General features: G+C 39.8%; 1 protein-coding gene across 11 annotated transcripts in view; it reads right to left on the bottom strand.

Annotated features, from left to right (window-relative positions):
* Positions 1-14,497, bottom strand: part of itsn1 (intersectin 1 (SH3 domain protein)) — a 56,402-nt gene that overhangs the window by 37,914 nt on the left and 3,991 nt on the right. For all 11 annotated transcript variants that reach the window (XM_035992072.1, XM_035992071.1, XM_035992070.1 and 8 more), the window contains exons 2-14: positions 9,836-9,894; positions 6,221-6,313; positions 5,354-5,417; positions 4,971-5,131; positions 4,172-4,357; positions 3,744-3,819; positions 3,456-3,556; positions 2,969-3,032; positions 2,720-2,857; positions 1,855-1,949; positions 1,279-1,418; positions 865-987; positions 63-212 (exon numbers count right to left, since the gene is read on the bottom strand). In XM_035992072.1, the coding sequence (XP_035847965.1) occupies positions 63-212; positions 865-987; positions 1,279-1,418; positions 1,855-1,949; positions 2,720-2,857; positions 2,969-3,032; positions 3,456-3,556; positions 3,744-3,819; positions 4,172-4,357; positions 4,971-5,131; positions 5,354-5,417; positions 6,221-6,313; positions 9,836-9,863 (1,419 nt within the window). In that variant the 5' untranslated portion in view covers positions 9,864-9,894. The remainder of the gene's footprint in view (positions 1-62; positions 213-864; positions 988-1,278; positions 1,419-1,854; positions 1,950-2,719; positions 2,858-2,968; positions 3,033-3,455; positions 3,557-3,743; positions 3,820-4,171; positions 4,358-4,970; positions 5,132-5,353; positions 5,418-6,220; positions 6,314-9,835; positions 9,895-14,497) is intronic.

Here is a 14,497-nt window from a genome sequence, read left to right on the forward strand (position 1 = left end):
TACTCTGTGTACACAGCAGGTTTGATCATGTGACTAGGTGTGTTGTTGTAATGTTTGATTACCAGAGCCTCCAGTTCAAACTCCAGGGTCTTCTTCCTGGCTTTGAGCAGCACGATGCTCTCCTGCTCTCGGTTTCTTTGAGTCAGAAGCTCCTGGCGACGTTGACGCTCCCACTCCAACTGACGCTGGCGCTCTAATTCACGCTTAGCAGCCTGGACGAACCAAACACACACACACAACAAAACGTTTATTTATTATAAATGTATTGCACAAGATTGGATATTACATCACATCAAATAATATCAGTCCCTCCAGAAAAACGTGATTATGTGATCGCATAATTCAATGCATAATCAGCCAAAGTCCGCATATTTATGCGGGGGGGCGCGTTTTTTCAAATACGCCGCACTTTTGCCGCATAAATTGCAGATTTCTGCGCAAAATATGCTGATATATGTGATTTTTTGCAACGAAAATGCGGGGATTATGAAATCATGCAATCCCCGCAATTTCATCGCATAAAATTGCATAAATATCCCGCATATTCAATTGCATTTTTTAAGAAAACGTGCCGCATAATCAAGGATTTTTGACCGCAACAATCACAAAAAAACATTTTTCTGGAAGGACTGTGATATATTACACACTTCATTATACACAACAAGCCATCTTCTATAGGAGTGTAAATTAGGGTCTCTTTACTGTAAGAGTTGAGGTTTAAAGAGGGCAGTGAAAGGCCTCTAAGTTGTCTGCAGTAGATGTAATTACAAGCCTGCAGCGGTTAAACGTCAACTCAAGCATAACTCTTCATTTGAAAAGCTGATACCTGGTAATCATTTTTCTCCTTGGCTCTCGCCTTCATACCTCTCTCCTCTCTATCTCTTTGCGTCTCTCCTCTTCTCTCTGCCTCTCCAGCTCTCTCTGTCTCTCCAGTTGTCTTTCTAGTTCGTGTTGTCGTCTCCTCTCATTCTCCATACGCTCACGCTCCTGAAAAAAACCAACACAAAAATCAGCTGGCAGAACAAACAACTATTATTTGTTAAGGGTCACCTCCAATGCATGTTCTTTTCCTCCTTGTTTCAACACTCATAAAAAAGGTAAATAACTTAATGATTAATTTCAAAGACATGGCATACTGTGGCTGTTACAGCGAAAGCACTATGGCTATTATAAATTCAAATATTTTACAGCCTTATACACAAGCCATCGGCCACGACCAATTCAAATTTTGAAGGCACACAGTGTGGCAATGAGCAATCAATATAGTCAATAGTCTACCTTTCTCTCCTGCTCCTCTCTCTCCAGCGCTGCCAGCCTCTCCTGCTCTTTCCTCTGCTGCTCCTGCAGAGCCTGACGTCTCTTCTCCAACTCCAGGTTTCCTCGCTCAAAGTTCTCCCTCTTCTTATCCTCAAACGTCACTGTGGTGATACAAAGCGAGTAAATATAAACAACGTACAGTAGCTAGAACATTTTTAATTCTGGCCTTGCTTAACTAACACTAACAAGTGCACGTACACACTATTCAACTTTATTTCAAACTACCAAAACCTTTTTTTTTTTTTTTACATGAACGTCAAAGCAAAAGGGGCTAGAAACCCGATGGAATGTAAAAGTGGATTAAAAAGCAAAGTGGACGGCTGTTTGTGCCAGTTGGTGACAAGAAGAGGCCAAAGGGTTTCGTGGCACGTAGGCAGCTGACATCCTTAGAACAATTGCAGATGTTTTACAGAAACTGAATACTGTTTGCAGTTGTCGAAGCGTTCTTCTTTACCAAAAATGTCAGTAAGGTCTTGAAGCCGACAGAGGAGAGGGCCGGTCCGGTCCCCGTTTGACCAGTTATATGCTGTAAACTACCTGGTAATTTCTTGTCCTGGCTGCTCTCCGCCTCCTCCTCTAACTCCTCCTGGACGCTCTTCTGGTCCGACTGAACACTGTCACTTCGCACGCGCCTTTAAGACACACACAACCACACCGTCAAAACTATACATATTATGAATACACATGGTCAGTATTGTCACTAGTCACTAGGGCTGCTCCCTCTTAGTCAATTAGTCGACTAATCGGTCGTTTTGGTCTTAGTCAACTTAGATTTCTTTAGTCGATTAGTCATGTTTTATGCTTTTTTCATGCTGAATGACTTATTTCCAAGAAACGTACAAGCACATCTCTGGCAAACACAAGAATTAAAGTGGTGCTTTTGCATGACTCTTTGCAGAGAAACTCAGATTTACAGATCTGTCGATTAAATCAACTAATCGATTAGTCGATACAATTGAATGAGTGTTAGTCGACTAAGAATTTCTTCAATCGAGCACAGCCCTACTAGTCACATTTGAGTGAACACAATTTACTACTTCTATTAATATTTTCTTTTTAAAAATACTTTTTTAGATTTTGTTTTGGGCATTTTAGCCTTTAATGGAAAGGACAGCTAGATATGAAAGGGGAGAGAGGGGGGAAGACATGCAGGAAATCGTCATGCAGGTAGGACTCGAACCCTGGACCTTCTGTGTCGAGGCATACACCTCTATATATGTGCGCCTGCTCTACCAACTGAGCTAACCCGTCCACGAGTAGCGGGTAAAATTTTAACATTCACTAGCCATTTGGCTGGTGGACGAAAAAGTTAATTTTGAACCCTGATGGCAAGTATTGCGTAACAATGTACATATGTAACATGCTGCTGTCAGTTAATGAGGTTTTTAGTGACAGTATTTACCTGAATGTGGGTGGGAGGTAATCTGGTGGTAACACCGGGGGTAGCGGTAGCCCTGACATAGCCATATCTATGAGGTGCATGGCTAAGATAAACTCCTCAGCTGTTAGCTTTCCATCCTGGTCGATATCTGATAGACTCCTAAAGGAAAAAAAATACATGGAACATATTAAGTATTTTAAGGACGAATGTCTTCTAACTGTCTATTCCCATTTTGATAAAGATGAAATGGTTAAATTTCCGTGTACTGACCATATCGTGGCCAGCTGTCCCTGAGGAAGACTGGACTGCATCAGGATAGTGCGAGCCTGGGGACCTGGGAGAAAGGAAAATCACCAAACACGTTTAATGCTGTGTGTTACGATCATTTTTTTTTTATCAAAGAATAGACAGAATCACTGAAGTTCTTCTCAAAGTTCATTTTTACTTGCGCAAGCAAGGAGCCAGTTTACGGCACTCACAACAAAGTACAGAAAGTGACTGACGAAAGCCTTCTACAGCAGCTTTTTCTATGAGTCCCAATGAAGTCATAATACAAAAAGCGATGTTGTCTCCCACAAGGTCAGGAAGTGGCTCCCAAGATTTATCTCGTGAGAACGTCAGCAGTATTTTGGCTTTCTATCATGCAAACAGTTTAATATTAACAGAAACAAGAAGAGTTGTTTAGTTTTTCTAACACTGTAGCAAACGTGACAGAAATATGATCCCAAATGACATGCAAGCGTATGTGTGCGAGTACCTGTGAGGTGTCCACTCATCATCTTGTCATGGGAGTTAAAAAGCTGTCTGTACTTCAGCCTGGAGGACTGAGGAACAGCCCAATCAGGCGGGGGCTGAACACTGGGACGAGTAAGAGAAAATAAACAGTTAAGTTAAGTGGTCTGACTTCACTATAGAGTATGTCAAAAAGTAAAAAAAATAAGCACATTTAATGTAGGATGCATGTTAAAAATACTCCTTAGCTCCCTGAGTGGTTGAAGTGTACAGCCTGCATTTATATTCATTTGGTGCGAAAAGACATTTGTACCTAGCAACGTCCACGGACGGCCCCTTCTGCAACTTGGTACTGGAACGATTAAACGAAGATTTGTTGACAGAGGGAGCTGAGAGAGACAAAGAAGAGTGCATTTTAGTCTGAGGCGGTGTTCAGATACTCAGATTTTCACTTAACTTCAAACAGCGTATACACTTTGTGAAGCATTTCATTTCATGTGATTATTTAACGGTGTGACATTCCATCAGTTAACAACAAATTTAACGCTGCTATACCTGGCTCGGTACCTCTTCTAAAGTTCTAACTTCACTAGAAAACGGTAACCTGCTACTTACTACCGGAAATATGAATGTGTATATTATGTGTAAATAGAAGCTTATAGAAACTGAGACCTTTGCCCACACCCACAATTGCTACAGAAGCAACATGAACACATCAGCTGTGTTATCGCAGTATTTTACCTGGGTGGGAGAAGCCTGAGATTGGCTGCATTATGCCTGTGGGAGGAGCTCCGTTGGCGAGGGGCGGGGGGAGGGGAGGCGCGGCAGACGAGACGAGTGGGGGAGACACTCCGACAGGGAGAGGTGGCAGGGGGAGTGGAGGCACGCTTGACAGAGGAGCCGAGAGGGGAGGCATGGGGGGCATGCCTGGAAGTGAAAAACGATATACAGTACAGACATGATTATTAGACACAAAAGCCGCATTAAGGAGAAAGACATCAGAGAGATCTACTATCGATATTTTTTCTAGTGCTGAATTAGACATTATATATTTCTACTAGTAAACGGGGTGTGAGAGCCACGGTGCCAGCTGAAGGAGGGGAACATTATGAGTCTGTGTTGTGCATTATAACTTTATTGATCTCTGAAGGAGAGTGAGCAAGCATTTCCTAAATGACCTTTGGAAAAGAAAGAGGGACATCATCCTTATCAAATACATCTGCAGTGTTCAGTTTTACCAGTACAGAGTTTTACCACAGGCCCAGCAAGACATCACACCTTGAGGAAAAGCAGTTTTCACATGAACTGATAGCCAAAGATTATATCTTGTATCTCTGTTATCACATTAAACTGTGTGCGGTGTTTCTGCTGCATTAACTTAGCAGCAGTGCACCACCACACCGAAAACTACAACCAGTGCAGAAGAAGAGTACAAAATGTTTTTTTAGCACTGTCAATATTTAATCTTCAATCACAACCTAAAACTGCATGTGAGGCAGATGTTTTGGAAGTACATTTTGTGCTTTTGTCTGTGTCTTACCAAAGCCACTCTGCGGGGGTAAAGTCAGTGCGGGCTGTTTCATACTGGGAGGAAGAGCGGGGGGCAGAGGGTGACCCTGGAGTTTCAGCTTGATGAGTTTCATGGCGATGGAGAACTCGTGGATGTCCATACGACCATCACTGTTCATATCAGCCAGAGCCCTGAAAAGGTGCACAGAGAAAAGGTCAACAGACTGATGCATTGCTACACAAAGAAAAAGGCTGTCACAACCTTAAGAAGAAATGGTGTGAATGCACGTTATTACTAAACAGAGTGCAACTTCATCATCATAGAATGTTTTTTAAATAATGAAATGATTAATCTGGGTGCTTAATAGCTGTCAGGCTGTGAGTTAGCAGTGACCGCCTGGCTACGTGACTCACCAGATTTGAGCCAGGATGGGAGGGGGCAGACCTGATTGAAGGAAGAAGTTCCTGGCTTGGTCGCCTTGACAGACAAACACAAACAGGATATATGATCACAGGACAAAAAAAAAGCCACTTTAGACCACCTGGAGAAAGCCAGAGCCCATTTAAAATACATAAATAGTAGACTTCATCTTCAAGTCTGAAGAAACTGACAGAAAAATAACATGTTTCTTAATTGCACTTTCTCCAATGTCAATATGACAATCTAAATGATGCCATCAGGTGACATAACACAACTTAGCTTTATAGCAAAGACAATTCATCAGTCTTCTTCACAGTTCATATTTACTTAGTCTTCTATGATAGTAAACTGATTATGGTTAGGTTTTTTGGACTGTTGCTTCAAACAAGCAAATTCAATATATTAAATTGGGTTCTGGGAAATTGTGATGGCCATTATTCCCCATTTTCTGAAATTTAATTAACCAAACAATTATTAGATTGGTCGAGAAAATAATCGTTAGCTACAGCCCTACTATTTTAACTTATTGATACACATCTACCACATGTTCTTGCTAAGTGGATGAATTCCAATAATGGATTTATTGAATGACTGATGAAAAAAAAAAATGTTTAAGAGGCACGTTGTGATTTCAAAATGACATTACAGTAAATTGTTTGTGATTTCAAATATTTTTTTAAAATTTAGTTTTCTTATTTCAGATTCGGTTTTCTATACCACAGATTCAAGCAATGAGGACCTTGAATAACACTGTGTGTGTGGTGTGTAGGAGAGAGAAAGAGACAGAGACAGAGAGAGAGAGAGAGACAGAGAGAGAGAGAGACAGAGAGAGAGACAGAGAGAGATAGACAGAGTGTTACCTGTAATGTAACCCCCGGCAGTCGGAGAGAGGCTGAGAAACTGCTGATCATGTTTGGCTCTCTCATCCACTGAGATTAGAAACACATCTGGACCTAACCCACAAAAGAAACAAAGACACAAAGAGTTACAGATTAGACACCAAACCTGAAGGCCAGGGCAAAGGCAGACACACACACAAGGAGTAAAGGGAGGAATGAGAAGAATGTGTTAGTCATGACTTTCAGTTCCTGCTAGAAGATTTCTAATAAATACATGTGTCAACTCAGAGAATAATGAGGAAAGAAAATAACGGCTGATTGGATAAAGGACTGAGTCAGAGACCATTGTCCTTCCTTAGAAAGACCAGTTAGATCCTTAGAAAGATCAGTACATGGCAAGACAGTCTTTGACTAAGTTTGACGTTAACATGTGAATTTAATTAACTCATCAGTAACTGACAGGGATGATTCAGTGGGCCTTACTAAATAATTAGCTGGTCCTTTGCCTCTCTGCTCTAATAATAGCGCAGTTTCCACTGTTTTTTCTCTAACAATTCAATTAAATTTCCACATCACAGTTAGTCAGGAACCCGTCAGAGCAGTGGTTCCCTTTAGTTCCAACTCCATCCTGTACCATTTACTGCCAATTTACATGTTTAGTGAATCATGCTGACTCATTTCTAAATGCAAGAACAGTTGCTGCTGACAGAAACAGGTTTCCCCCCCCCTTTTACTTCCTTTGTTAGAGGTTGATGAAAAGGATGCTTATTCTTTACATATGTAGCCCGGACCTTTCTGCCATAATGTTCTTAAAGAAAAATGCAGAAAAAGCTCATAAAACAGCTATTTGCAATGAGCTTTTTATTGTTATTCATATTTTTTGGATACAGTAATCGTCCAAATGGCAATTTTGTCTATACCTGTCTTAGAGAAGAGTCCCGCACACTGACCATTACGCAAGCAATAATTTATTTAGAAAAATACGTTTCGGTCTCAGACCTTCATCAGGTAAATTCACACATTCACCTCAACCATAACCTTAAATAGTTTGGTTGAATAACCTCTTGAATGACGTCATTCATTCACAAAGTGGCACTCCCATCACGGACCGGGAACAGGAAAAGGCAGAAAAAATACCACTCAGTACATTTAAAAACAATGGATAATCAGACCAATTTTGTTATAGGCTCATGATCAATGCATTGTCATTAGCCCAATATTTTTCTACTCTTAATCAGAGAGGACACAGTCCATTCAAAAGTGGATCATTACACTGGTTAAATTACATTATAACAGTCCATATGCACCTGTACAATGAACAGTTTCTGAGGATAAACTAATAAGGAAAAAAGGAAAAAACAACAAATCATTCGTCATTCAAGAGCCGGACCTGATTGGTCCTGGTTAGTCAACCAAACTATTTAAGGCTATGGTTGAGGTGAATGTGTGAATTTACCTGATGAAGGTCTGAGACCGAAATGTTGTATTTTTCTAAATAAATGATTGCTTGCGTAATGGTCAGTGTGAGGGACACTTCTCTAAGCTTTTGATCTGCTATTTTTGTATCATATCCTACGCACCTGCCCGACAAAAGAGGTGTGCAAAAAAGCTTTCTTACGTCTATACCTGTCTAAAACTATATATTGATGGTATCAATATTTAGATGATACAGTAGAGCTGGGCGATATGGAGAAAATCAAATATCACTATATTTTTGACCAAATACCTCGATATCGATACCGCAACGATATTGTAGTGTTGACTATTGGTGCTTTCACAAAATATTTACACAATGAGACTTTTGATAAATAATCATCAGTAATGTGGATATAATGACTAAGTGTGTAAAGGCAAATAATAGAACAGTTACAACAGTCTGGTACGTTCAGAAAATGACATCACTTTACTGTAATGCAGCCTTTAAAACCAGGAAAAGACAAACGCTTATGCCATATTACGATATTACGATATTCAAAATCTAAGTCGATATCATGTCTCAAATCACAATATATCGATATAATATCGATATATTACCCAGCTCTATGATACAGTATATAGACATGAGCAGTTATGCCCTCATTTCTAACTGAACAGCGACATTTCGCCCCGTTATGTACCACTGATCAGCAACGGTTTTGAGTGGCTAGTCTTCATTCAGCACAGAGTCGAGTACACGTATATACAAGTATATGTTGTATCTAACAAATCTGTTTCTAGTCTGACAAATCTCACACTGTGCGGTTTTTATGCATTTGGAGTCAGCGGTAGGGTTGGGTACCGAAACCCGGTTCCACTATGGAACCGGTTCCTACGCAAACGGTAGTATTCGGACCGGATTAGAACGCAAATTTCGGTTCCTCATTTCGGTTCCGACTGAAATATTTTCCCTCTGTCGCTCCAGACAGCGGCAGACTCTTTTTTCTTTCTCCCTTTTACGCCGAGTGGCGCACGTGCCCGCTCGCAACTCGCAGTGTGAAGCGCGTGTCCACGCTATTCCCCCGAGGTGCACTCTACAATCACAGCTGATAGACGGCTTTTTGTACACGCTCCGAAACGGACGTAAAAATATCACACTTTGTCTGTAATCTACCGTTAGTTAGCTATCGTAAATGTACTTTTTAAATGGCATATTTTCCCTCTGGGCTCACCAAAACGGACATAAAGGCATATTAACCATTCACTGCACGTGATCACTAGTAAACATATTACACTCTGCTAGTCTGTCGTTCAGGACAAGACCCTGTAGCCTGGTGGTATTGTCTGCCCTTTCTAACTCCTCCCTGTGTGTCCAGGCCTCTTGGACACCACCTGAGAGGTTTCTCCTGTGCAGGACATGCCATAAGTCAGGAGAGGTGTAGTATCTCACCAGAGAAGGCAAAATATGGTCATTTTTTTGCAAAAGAACTGCTAAAGTTTGAAGCTGGTTGGCATACCAACTCAACAACATTTATTTAGTTCTTACTTGTTAATAGTGTAACTGTTATTTGTTAAATTATTGTAGTTATGTTTTAGGTATTGTAATATTAATAAAGTGTACATTAGTATTATTATTATTAGGTGACTTAGGTTTACTTATTATATATTTAAGTACTTTAAAACGTTAATATATTATTAAATTTAAATAATTTTCAATTTTAAAAAAACTCCATAAAAGAGCCTTTCTTTGATGTCATTTTTCAGTTTTTCAAGAATCGGTTTAGGAATCGGTTAGGAATCGGAATCGTTTTAAAAGTACCGATTTGGCATCGGAATCGTAAAAATCCAAACGGTACCCAACCCTAGTCAGCGGCCTGTTTATCCATCTGTTTGTCGTCCTCCTGACGGGAGATCTGCAGCTATGTCTTGTTGTGCGACTTTATCCCAACTCTAATGGGCTTGGCAATTCGATTGATAAATAATCTTGGGGGGGGGGAATTCTAAGATGTGGATGTAAAACTAGTTATGATTCAAACTATGAGAAGGTGGGGCTCATCTTTTAATGGACTGGTGGAATATTATGGTGGATTAATGGAGTAATGTGCCGCCAACGTGCTCTTGACTCTTAGCCGTCAACGCTGAGAAGAAAACATAAACATTACCTTCCATTAAACCCTTCTCTCATGCCAGGTACACACACACACACACACACATACTGACCTGGGAATGTGGTGGGGAACTGTGCCATGGTTCACTCAGTCTTCTGCACTACACAACACCTGAAACAACACGTTTAGGAAAATAGATGAAGTGGTTGATCAATAAATCAATAATCCAACAGTACAGCAAATCATTTGGTAATATAACCACTTCACATTAAGAACATTTCACTGGTGAGCCACAAAAATGCTTTCAAAGTAAAGGGGCTCACTTCAGTCACCAAGGTCAACGATCCAACGCATAACAGCACATTAACGAGACCAAATAATGTGTGGTCAGGTCAACTGCCAAATGTGCTGATACAGTAGACAAACAGTAGACAAACTCAGTCAGAGGAAAATTACTTTCCAGCACGAGTCCGGAGTTAATTTTCCACTCTGCTGTCTTTTGATGCTGAAGTTGTGAATTTCTAGTTGCGTGAGCCATTATGGTTTGAGTGTTTTGATGCAATGACAGATGCACACGCCAAAAAGCAAACACATAAACACCGACATTCTCAATAAGGGATATAGCATGTTTTGAATCCCATGTTTTTAAAAAGTCTGTGTGAAGAAAAAAGAAAAATGCTAAACGAGCTCTGCATCAATCTGCTGTTGTCATCTGGTATTTAGGCTGGTCCCAGTCCAAGGGGACTGGACCATTTCAGCCATGCTCGTGCATGTCAACAAGGCAGAAAACCTTTATTTATGCAGGGCAGCCAGCCTGAACATACTTGCTTGTTTTCAAAACCACTCTGCTTCACACTCATTTACACACATTCTCACTTGGGAGCTGACCACAGTGAACACCAGTTTTTTTTTTTTTTTTTTAAAGTTGGCCTGTAAAAAAAGCTCCATTGGAGTCTTTTTAAAGTCAGTGTTCCTTTTAGGCAATCCAGACTGGAAGTTGCTTACTAAAATCCCCCAAAAAACAAACAGGGAAAAGGTGTTTTTTAAGATGATGTTTGTCTGAAAACATGTATTGTTGGTTGAAAGAATCCTCTATATGGACAGAACAACCATTAAAACATGTATTAAAGTTACTGCAAAAAACTCAGTTATTTTAATTAATTTTGTAAAGAATTTTTTTAAGGCTCAAAACAGGTGACAGTTAGGGTTTATGTCCAAATTGTATATTTTGTATGTTTAAAAATGTGAAATAAAAGAGTGCCTTACACACTCACAACAACACTATGTGTGTGTGTCTGTGTGTGTGTGTGTGTGTGTGTGTGTGTGTGTGTGTGTGTGTGTGTGTGTGTGTGTGTGTGTGTGTGTGTGTGTGTGTGTGTGTGGATACCTCTGCCCTAGTAGAGGTATGTTAATCAGATCCAGACCTGCCTGTATCCCTGTAGCCAGCAGACAACCCATAATAAAGCTTACAGAATAATCTGACACACACATTGCAAGAGACAAGGACTTCAGAAGGGTGTCGGTTTCTGACTTTTTACCCTCAGTGTGATGTAAATAATAATCTGGTTTTTTTACTCAAGGATGAGGAGAAACCCAGTTAAAAAAAGGTCAATTTGATGAGACTCTAAGGTTTTGTCACAACCACAATATAATGGAGATGGATGGAATTTAGTACATAGTTCGCAAACTTAAAAAAAACTCAACTGCAATCAGGGTTGGGTAGCTTTCACATCAGAACCAATATCAGTACCAATACCGGTACATGAAATTCAGTTCCCGGTACCCAACAGCACTTTTTCCGGTACTTTCCCTCTGTAATTTAAAAAAAAATATTTCAGTTGTAAAAATAATTCCAAACCTATTTATCCTATTTACTTAGAACATTATGTTATTTATTTAGAATATTTTACACTGACAGAAATTAAATAAAAATAAAAGCCCTCCCTCTCTCCTCCCAAACCCGTCCTTAAAACCTATTAAATTGAATAATTATTCAACTTTTATTCTTGTATTTGTATATTATTCTTTTTTAGCCTGTTTTATTTTCATCATAACCGTTTTTAATTGCTCTTTAATGTTTCATGTAAAGTACTTTGAACTTTGTGCTGTAGAAATAAAGTTGCCTTGCCTTACAACCTCAGCCTGTCAGTCAGTCCCCAGGGCATAGAAACCACTGTTCGGCCTGCTTGTCTCACAGTGACTTCAACAAAACTGCAGAGCCGACGTAGTTTGCTCCGTCCGCACGTGTGTGTGTGTGTGTGTGTGTGTGTGTGTGTGTGTGTGTGTGTGTGTGTGTGTGTGTCGGAGCTCCGCTTTCTGTCAACATGCAGAGAGGACAGATAAGCTTGCGCTTACGCGCTCTCAGGTACCGAAATTTGGCACCGTTTGATTTTACGTGAACCAATACTTGGTAATACCGACATGATTCGGTCAGTACCGGCAAAAGTACAGGGTTCGGTACCCAACCCTAACTGCAATGTCTCTTTTTGGAAAAAGTTACTTTGACATTGCTGTGAACGATTAAGACTTCAGTAGAAAACTGTCCTTAGCCTATTGAAGAGTGTGTGAGTGAGTGTGCGTATGAGTGTGTGTCCCATTATCATCAGAGTGGGAGGACAAAGTAACCAGCTTAACTAGGTCAGACGAACAAAGCCCACCCTACACAAAACACACAGAGACACACACACACACACTTTCACGTCTGCCACTGAGAAAATATCGAAGCAGTTGGGCAGCTACAGTAGATTGTTTGCCTGCTCTAAACTAGGGACAGGATCATCGAACTGCTAGTCAACTACATTAAACTTTTTCATTATTATTTAACAAATTCTGTTATTCTTATTCTCTCTGAGGAGACATTCAAACTCCAGAGGCACCAAATCTGAACGGACAACTGAGAAAACCCCAAAACACAAGGGTTTGTGGCTTTATAAGGATCATATTCAGCTATTTCGTCATTTAAGTGCAGCAGAGAGCGTTGTTATCTTTAGATGAAGTTAGAGGATATGGAACAAGAGTAACTTTTATTTATCAAGCTGCCAAAATCTGCTGATATGTCAGTTAGCCAAAACTGCTATGAATCAAAGTAAACTTTTGTTTACGAGCACCAGTTTACCACAATACCCCTATTATATACATATCTAAACTAACAGCAAGAATGATCACACCCTTTGTGACACCGACAGAAACGTAGAAGCAGCCAGAGATTTAGTTTTTAGCCTAAAAAGATATTTTGAAATCATGCTAAAAAAGATATTTTGAAATCATGCTACTAGCAGAATTCACCAGGTCATGTTCACCATGCATCTTCACTAATTAATCATTCCTTCAATTCCTTTCATTTGCTGAACATATTCAAGTGTTCACTTTCAATCATGCAAAGATATATGTCTTTGATTAGACAGAAAAAGTCTGCAAAAAGTATAAATCCAGCTGCAAGTTTAATTTAAACTTGCTATATAACTACCTATACATTTGAATTTGTTTGTTGCCGTCATCGTGCATCTATTTCCTTTGTCATCATGCATACCATATGAGTGTGTACTCGAGGGTATTAATGCTTTGTTCTCGCTGTGTACATGTATTGTATTTGTGTGATTAGTCTGTATACTGTAATTAGAGCATGGGGATGTAGCTGGAGTGTTGCTTTGTTATCAAGGCTTGTGGCAGATGCCTGTTTAAGCCCCTCATATACAAATATACACACACACACACACACACACACACACACACACACACACACACACACACACACACACGTTTAAAAGGCAGCTTTAGGACAAGATGCAGATTAGGGTTCAGACTCTCTTCTCTCTTTGTCCCTTCCTGCTGACCCCCTCTAACGTTCCCCTTTCCCTTCTTCCAGGAATGAATTTGGGACAACTGCACACAAACTGATGCCCTGCCCAACTGGATGTGACAACGCTGGATACTTATATCACTGTGTAATACAAGCCAATATTCTTATTATATTTAATTACTTTCTCCGAGTTGTACAGTGCATTTAAGGGGAAAGTGGTGTAGTGTTGCAATTCATGTTTTCTGTCTCCGATAGTGATTTCCCTCAATCAGAGTAGTGTCAAAATACTTATTTTAGTAATAATTCAGTAATTTATGGACACTGCAGCATGTTTAAAATCACTAGCACCCTCCTTGTCGTTTTTGTGTGTTTATTTTGGGATGCCCCCTGGAGTGGGTGGGGGGTTCAGAACTCTTCACGTCAAAAAATGCTCAATTACTTATGTTTTTGATAAATAAATAAAAAGTGAAGCCAAAATCACTCAAAGTAGAGTGAAAATAATTACTACTAAAGTAATTTATGCACACTGCAGCATGTTTAAAATCACTAGCAGCACCCTCCTGACATTCAACATAGGACATTAAAAGTCTTCTATCCCGATATAGGTCATCATTTCATATCTCGATAAGGATATATATCAGGATCTAGCAGATTTTAGGGACATTTTATAAATAAATGAAATAACCACATGGTAAAGGTGTGACATGAAATACTTCACAAATGAAAAGTACTGAGTATTTTCTCACTTTAGTGCAAAATGAACGCAACACGCAAGGATCAGAACTTAAAGCATCGTTCAAAAGGATGTAAACATTGCCGTAACGCAGTTTGGCGTTTGTTTTTTTGGCATCGCGATATAAACGATATAAAAAATAAATATAACAATCATTTTTATATCGTTTTGATGGTATACATCGTGATATGGCCCAGCCCTACTCCACAGTTTCTCTCTTTCTCACTCGCACACTAAAGAAG

The sequence above is a fragment of the Sander lucioperca genome, chromosome 15, assembly GCF_008315115.2.
Source record: "Sander lucioperca isolate FBNREF2018 chromosome 15, SLUC_FBN_1.2, whole genome shotgun sequence".
Taxonomy (NCBI): domain Eukaryota; kingdom Metazoa; phylum Chordata; class Actinopteri; order Perciformes; family Percidae; genus Sander; species Sander lucioperca.